General features: G+C 46.2%; 1 protein-coding gene across 1 annotated transcript; it reads right to left on the bottom strand.

The window, feature by feature from the left end:
- Nucleotides 1-254: 254 nt before the first annotated feature.
- Nucleotides 255-4,885, bottom strand: LOC116863070 (protein AATF-like; the record flags this gene model as incomplete). Its single annotated transcript, XM_032850566.1, has 4 exons — nucleotides 4,640-4,885; nucleotides 3,456-3,647; nucleotides 963-1,394; nucleotides 255-508 (listed from the first exon to the last, which is right to left on the bottom strand). Coding segments are annotated over exons 1-4 (963 nt in total), but the record flags the coding sequence as incomplete, so codon positions are not given.
- Between the last annotated feature and the right edge of the window lie 3,404 nt (nucleotides 4,886-8,289).

Genomic DNA, 8,289 nt, shown 5'->3' with positions numbered 1-8,289 from the left:
CTCCTGGAGTCAGGTTGACATTGGACTCCATGCACAGCAGGAAGTCTGCTTGTCCCTCTTCCTTTGCTCCTCCCCCCCCCATTCTCTCTCTCTCAAATAAGTACATATATAAAATTTTTTTAAAAAAGAAAAGAAAGAAAAGTGGAATAGACATGACTCAAGTACCCAACCAATTTCAATCAAAGTTGTCCTCATTTGATAAGAATTATATTGCTGGGTTGTTTTTTTTTTTAAAGGTAAAAACTATGCTGTACCACATTATCACTAAAATCAAATCTTCTCTTCTTCAACTCTGTGGTGCTACAAATACAATGTATATCAATGTATCCCAGTGGTTCTAAGTATCCCCAAGTGGCATAAGTATTCTTACTATTTTTTAGTGCGCTGGCAAATTCTGGGCCACCTTTGTCCTTGAAAATAGGGAAAACATCTGGTTGAGGAAGCTGATTGGTGGTCAACAGAGCTTTTTGTAGCTTGATCCTTCCTTCCAAGAGCTGGTCCCACAGTGCTGAGAATGGAAAAAAGAATTTCATTCCTGTTACAAAATCTTCTTGGGTTGGGGACTTGGGGGGGATAGGAAATCACACCAGTCTCTACAAAGCACAGCTTTATCACAGCTTCTTACCATGAAAATACTCGCCATTAGGAGAAATAAATTCACTATCTTGGAAGCCAATATTTGCTATACAAGACAGGGAATGCTGAAGTCCAATGAGAAAAGAAAACTGTTTTCTCTTCAATATCCCACAGCTGCCAAAGTACTAGGACAGAACCAGCTAAGCAGCTCAGTGCAGAAATGACTGGCTAAGCACAAAAGCATGGGGCTTTAGGCCTCTAGGTAGGTGAGGCATTTCACAAATTAATTGGAAGGACACAGGATTGAGGGAACAGCCAAAACAAACAAACAGAAATCAAATGCAGACACTTTGAAAAATAGGCTGACAGCAAAACCATGTACAAACCTATCTGGTTCTTCACAGCTCTTCCTTTCTCCACTTCCTCAGAAACTCTGACGCCAGAGAACGTCATCACGACACCGTCGTCTTCACTATTCCTGTCTTCAGCTCTGTCTTCCTCACTCTCACCCGCAGAGTCTTCCTCCCCATCCCCTTCTTCCATGCCACTCTCCTCCTCCTCTTCATCTTCCTCCTCCTCACTGCTACCAAGGTCATCCATTCCCTGGGTGAACTTTTCAAAGTCACTGATGCTCTGGACACTAAAACCCGGTGTTTTCCCAGTGCGGTTTTGGCTCTTCTTCCAGGCCAGACTACTGTCCCTGTCATCGTCACACTCTTCTTCCTCAGCAGCACTCATGGCATCCTCATCGGATCCCTCCAGACCCAGCCCCTCTGCATCTCCATCTCCAGACTCTTCCTCATCAGGTATCTCCTGGTCTAAACAAAAGAAGCAGCAAAAAAGATGGATGTCACTTTGAGACAAACACTAGGCCATATCTTTCACTTCAAATAAAGGACTACAGCATCCATCAAAAATGAAGTTTATTATTGTACTCAATTCAACTCAAATATTTATTATACATCTACTACCTCTAAAATGCTAAAGAGAGAACAAAGATGAACAAAACATGGGTCTCACCCTAATGAAAGGCTCTAGTGGGAAACTGTAACACAGATAAGACTTGACAAAGTTTTGATAACCCAGAGAAGGGAGAAATTTTAAGTGTGGTGCAAAGGATTTAAAATTAAATTTAAAATTAAAATTAAGCACCTACTATGAGCCAGGTATAGATAAAAAGCTAAGAAATGACAGAATGTAATAGATGTAAAATGTAGAATGTAATACCTGTGGGGAGGGGTTCACAGCCTGGTGGGAGTGGTAGATATGCATACCAACATTCATATCATTATTATCATTAGAGTGTCACTGGTACACAGTATATGGAAAAGGATCCATCTAACTCTCCTGAAAGGGTGAGGAACTGGCTTCATGTGAAGGAGACATTATAATTTTATTGATTAAACATAAGCAAAAGGGCGCCTAGGTGACTCAGTCGTTAAGTGTCCGCCTTCAGCTTAGGTCATGATCCTAGCGTCCTGGGATCAAACCCCACATCAGGCTCCCTGTTCACTGGGGAGTTTGCTTTTCCCTCTTCAGCTACCCCCTGCTTGTTTTCCCTCTTTCACTGTCTCTCTCTGTCAAATAAATAAATAAAATCTTTGAAAAAATTTTAAAAACATTTAAAAATAAATAAAAATAAGTAACAGCTTATGTGATAGGTCCTCAGTATTGCTTTAAAGAACTATATATAAACTCAAGACATACAGAGGGCTGTCAAAATATGAAAAAAAAAAAAAAAAACGAAGTGCAAAAATAGTAAGCAGAAATTAATCATTTAAGTTCTTTAAATGTGTGCCATTTCTCAGATTAAGGTATATTCATAGAATAGTAGTTAAGAGTATAGATCTTGGAGTCAGACTGCCTTATTTGAATCCTGGTTCTTCTGCTTACTAGCTGTACGATCTTGAGCAAGTTACATAACCAACCTGTCCGTTAATTTCCTTACCTGTAAAATGGGGATAAATGCTACCAACTTCATAAACTACTGGAGTACCAAATGAAATGATACACGTAATGATGACAGTAACAACATCCTTTGAAGACTTACTGTGTTCCAGTCTCTAAGCACTTAAAGAGCTTAATGCCTGACGTATGGTGAAAGGCCAATAAATATAACATTTGTCTCACGATTGGGCCCTTTATCACTCTCTAGACAAAGAATGTGAAATAAGCTTATCAGGAGCCCCCAGAACTATACCAAGGGCCAAATCAGGGGTATCAAGACCTCCATGAAGGTTTCTTTTATACTTATCTATAGATTCTCAACATGGCACCTCTCTAAAGGAAAAAAAAAAGATGGCATGCACTCAGTAATCACCATATCCAGCCCCTCCCTTATTTCCATTGAGAAATTTACAATGTTTTAAAACTATAAGCTCGTGTCCTCACATCCTCCTCAGGCTCTTGTGGGGAAGAGGGAAGGATTATGCTATTTTTACAATGGCAAAAAATGAGCTTCACAAATTATTATTATACAGCGACCCAATGCAAGACTTGAAAAACCAAAGGAAAGGGGTCAAAATCCATGAGCAGCATGTCCATCAGATGCAATTCTTTTTCAACACATAGCCCTCTCCAATATCCAATATACATTGCCTTTCTCTCCATTTTAGGGTGAACCATTAGGCTAAACATAAGGATTACAGAAACTTAATAGCTCTGAACTTAGCTTATGACCTGAAATTAAGTACCTCTTAAGGTCCTTTGTGCTGCGAAAATCATGGTGTCTCCTGGGACAGTAAGTGGGGGCACACAGGCTAGTCTTGCAGAGATCATCGAAAGGAAAAAAAAAAAAAAGCCAAACCCATAAAAAACCACAACTTTAACCTTAAAAAAGTAGGGAAGAAATAGGAAGTACTATGCAAATGTCTACTCACCAGATGAATCTGGCAGAGTCTGCTCCCAATGGTTCTTCTTCCAAGCTTTTCTAGAAGTAGCCCTGCCAGAATACCTTTCGTCTGTGTCCAAGAGGGAGGCTGATGCCAGTTTTCTAATGCTACCCACCACCAGGAAATCACTTTCCCCATCTTCCCCTTCATCAAACCTGTCAATCACTCGGGCAGCAGTGGCTGTAGAGGAAGGGGAAAGTAATCAGAATCTCCAGGTTAGAAGGAACTTTAATGGTAACCCTATCCAACCCTTTTAACTCATACTCTACAAAATCCCAACCAACTTCCAGGAGCAGGAAACTCATTACCTCTCAAGATAAGACCACTACCTTACTGCTGTTCCTGAACAGAAAGCTGACCTCTGCACTAACTAGTAGGAAATATTTCTATGCCTTGGATCATAAAAACGAACCTAATTCCTCTTCCATTTGTGACAGTCGCTCAAATATGATAAGTCAACCATCTCTCCTCACTCCATCCCATCCCTAAGGGAGTTTGCTTATCCTGGGGTAGATATATATATATATATTAAATCCTGATCACCACGGGGTCACGGGTATGTGCCCGGCCCCCGGCTCAGCTTCTTCAACTGATATTCCCAAGACACGGTCCAGCACTCACATTTATCCTTCCTTATTCTTTCTTCCTCACACTTCTCTGATTCAGGTCTAAAGCAGGATTACTCCCAACTAGACCTTGAACACCAGCTTACAGAGTCTCATTTGTCAGCCCCTGAGCAAGTGTCTTGAGGCCTAAGGAGGCTTAAGCAGCACCACGGAATCCCACTTCTTCCTTCAATCTCCAAGTTAAGTTCTTAGGGGAAGACCGACTTAAAAAACAGCTGAGACGCCCTTCTCATGTCTAACTCAATACCAGTAAGGGCACGCTGAAAGATAACTTACAGCCATCTACCAGACCCTAAAGCCTCCAACAGCCCTTGAAGCCTGAGTCGCCGGGATGCTCCGTCCTCCCCAGCACCAAGTCTAGCGAGCGGTTCAGAAAGAAGCCCGAGCCCGGGGCAACCCTCCCGGGAGGCTGTTTTCCTCTGCGCCAGGGCGAGCCGAGTAGGCCAAGCGGCGAGGCCTAGCTGCCGGCCCCGCTCGCGCCGCCCGGGTCTGCCCTGGGCCGGACCCACAGCTCCGCACGTGGCCTTTTTCCCAGTCAGGCCTCACCCTCCTCTGGGTCCGCCTCAGGATCCGCCTCGCGCGGGCGCGGGTTCAACAACTGTTCCAGCTGCAGCGCCAGCGGCCCCGCCATCGTCACCAGGTCTCGCTCCGCGCGGCGCTCGTCAGTGTGCGGCCCCGGCCTGGACGCTTTCTCCCCGCCGGGCCCTGTTGCCGGGAGACTAGCGCCCAGAACAGCCAGGGACCGCGCAGAACCCCGCTCTCGCTCGGGGCCGGCCACTTCCGGGAGGCGCGCGGGAGGGGGCGGGGCCTGCGTGTCACTACGGGCGTTGCTAGGAAGAAGGCGGAAGCGCGCGGAAGGCCGTAGGGACTATCGCGGTCCCGGCGCGCGTGCGCGTGCGTGGAGGGGGTGTGTGAGGAGGTCCGGGAGCGCGCGAGGGCACGTGGCCTCCTTTGGCGCTGAACAGACGTTGCAGTGCGCGCGGCCCTTGTCCCCTTGCATAAAATATGCTTCAAGATTTGTCTGAGATTCGATTAGAAATAAAGTGTGGGGTGGCCGTGGCCTATGGTGGCTGATTTGAAAAAGAGAAGGGAGTAAACTATAAGCTTCTCCAGCCTCAGGTGCGCTTTGGGGCACACAGAGACTGGGACCAAAACAGGTTTGGCATTTAAGGAGTTGGAGGAGTCGGGGGCCGGGCACATACCTGTGACCCCGTGGTGATCAGGATTTAAGAATCCTACGTCAGGGATGTACATGTGTAACTGTGCGGCAGACTGTTGGTGTCGTTATTAATAGGAATAATTAGAAGTCGCTCCAACTGTTCATAAATAAAGATCAATTCTGTGGTTTCTCCAAGTAGCCTTGTCTTCAGGAAAAGGAGGTGGTGGTGATTACTTCATACACTCATTACTGATATCTCTTCAAAGGTGAAGGCATACTCAGACACTTGAAACTGGTGCACAAATGCAGAAAACCTCAATGTCTACCATTAGAGGGGCACAGGGAGACTCAGAATATAAAGACTTAATAGGATCAGTTTAATTACACCCAGCCACACGGAAAGATACAATCCCTTTATATTCTCTTTCCTTCATGAAGCATTCCCTAACTGCCTGCTGTGTGGCAGGCACTGCTAGATGAGATACAAAGATGAGTAAGTTAAATTCTCTCCTGAAAGTGATCAGCCCAGGGGGGCAGACAAACTTGTAAACACAAACAGCAATAAGGGGATGATAAGGGTGAGTTCAAAGTGGTCTCTCCTTCCAATATCTGTTTGAGGTCACCTGTAGTAACCTAGAACCCCATAAACAGAGCATCAAAAGAGTGCAGAAAATAGTGTTAAGGTTTCCAGGCCAGTTGGATCCCACAGCTGAACAGCCTAGGAACCCTCAGCTTACCAGGGTTTCCTGCAGAACTTAAGAGAAGTGAGGGTCCCTGACTTTCACAGTTTTAATATGCCCTCAGGGTCAAGAGCAATGAAAGGCCAATCACTTTAGTGAGGCTTGTTTCATGTCCCCTTCTTAGGTGGCTGCAGAGGGGAAGGAGAACCCATCATAGGGGAGACCCCCTCGAACATGAAAGGGAGAGAGGGGTGCTAGGACAGAAGCACCCTAAACAGGAGACTAAGGCAAAAGAAAACTGCTTTTTTGCCAGCAGCAAGAGAATTCAGGCTAGAAAACAGCTTTGTTTGTTTGTTTTTGTTAACACATCCCCTGTTATTGCAGTATGGTGCCTGCACTCTGGAGCCCCCAGAGCAAAGAAGGCCCCTCAGGCTGCAACAGGAGCCATCGCCTTGGGCTTCAAAGGACAAAATGTTTCTATCCGCATTTAGGAAACTACCTCCCCCAATCCTCTTCCCTTCCTATTTTGAACAATGGTACTTAGAATCCTTGCCTTCAGGGTAAAGAAAAGGAAGAAAATGGAAAGGGAGGCAAGATAGTTCAGAGACCACTTCTAAACCAACTCGTAAACCGGACACCGGTGGATGATTCTGGGCAGAAAATGCCCAAGTTCTGCCTACCTACTCTCCCTTCTCTATCCTGGTCCCCACTGACTTGGGAAGCCTTTGAAGGAAGGAATCAAGGCTACTCTACTCCAGTCACACACATTCCAGGGCCCCCAAAATGCTCCTCCTGCTTTCTTACCCCATACTGAGGGTTGGGGGGGAGGCAAGAGGAAAGAATTCTAAGACTTAATATGCAGCTGAGAGAAGTTGAGGCACAGGGCAGGGAAGCACCCTCCTAAATGCTCTCTCTATGAGGCCCTCCCTGCTTGCATTCTAGTGTGTTGAAGGAGGGGTTTCCTGTTGGGAAAGGGTCTGGAGATGGAGGGTGGACTACAAGAGAAGATATTTCAAAGACTCTACTTCCTACCAGAAACTTAAGCAGATTTGATGACCAGAGGGATGGGAATAAATGGGAGCATTCTCCAAAAAAACAGTCCTCTCCAGAGCTGGTCAGAGGGTCTCCTGGTTCGCAGTTCACTGCCTGCTACCTATGGGCTGCAAAGTGAGAGACAGATGTAGGAATAGCTGATGGGCAGGAGTGACATTAGATTACCCCTCACCCCCACCACTGTCCCAATCAACTTGTCCTATGACCTGGTGTTTCAGGAGTTTAGGGAACCCAGGTTCTTGCCTGCCTCTCTTCTCAGATGCATCAATCCCCATGTCCCAGGTCACTGCCAATGCCTGTCTTGGCTCTCCATGCTTGTTCTCTCTGACCTTGTCTAGACCTAAAGCAGCCCTCAGTCTCCTCCAGCCTGGGGAAATTGGGTGGGTGAGCTTCAACTCCCTAGCCCAGGGCAGGCTGGAACCCTGAGGGCAGATGGCAGAGGCAGGAGGTGGCAGCTTTAAGATGGCCGCAGGGAGAAAGCTAACTGCCAAGCCCAGCTGGAGAGGAGACTGCCCTTCTCGGAGGGAGGGGACAGTTTGTGCTCCCTGTGGCCCTTGAGCTTCTCCTGGGAGCTCCCCCAGACAGCCAGCCCGCCTGCCCATGGTGCCGCACTTCTCTGCACCTTAGGGCTGGAGGTGGGCAGCGCTGCTCTGTTAGGAAGGAGAATAGTCCCTGATATTTCTAGACCTCCTCCTCTCAGGCGGCTCCCAATCCGACTGCTCAGCTTTGCCACCTGTCCAGGTATTTCTTTGGGTTCACTCTACAGACCCAAGAGGGAAAGACTGTTAAAGACTGTTACGCTGTCACGGAGTCAGAGAGAGGAAAGGAGTCCACACTGAGCGCCCAACTCAAAACGCTTCTTAACAAGTACCGGATTCCACAATAAAGCTGCTAAATAATTCAGCAGCCCTGATAGGAAAATGCAGCTTCCCGTGCGCATACGTTCAGTTAAATGAATGTCTTTAAAGGGGGTGGCTATAATGAATAAGTTGGCTGTGATTTAATGTATATACATGCTAAAAGGGCAAAAACAGCTGATCAGGGATTGCATAAAAGCAGGTCAAGAATTGTGCTGCATGCAGAAGCTAGGAATTTCAAAATTCTCTCTATTTCATAAATTTGGATTTCTGAAAGAACACTGTCAGGTTCCTTCCTGATAGTCCTCCCCATTAGACAAACCATCATATGGATGCGGTGAAATATTGCTCATTTTAGAGCCTTCCCTGCAGGAAAGATACACTTGGTTGTGTCTTAACAAAATATGAAAACGACAATGGAAATCACATACCATTTAATGTAAAACC

Source organism: Lontra canadensis, unplaced genomic scaffold, assembly GCF_010015895.1.
Source record: "Lontra canadensis isolate GAN:19392208 unplaced genomic scaffold, GSC_riverotter_1.0 scaffold502, whole genome shotgun sequence".
NCBI classification, from domain to species: domain Eukaryota; kingdom Metazoa; phylum Chordata; class Mammalia; order Carnivora; family Mustelidae; genus Lontra; species Lontra canadensis.
The sequence above is the reverse complement of the archived record's forward strand: the minus strand, read 5'-3'. Positions and strand labels throughout refer to the sequence as shown.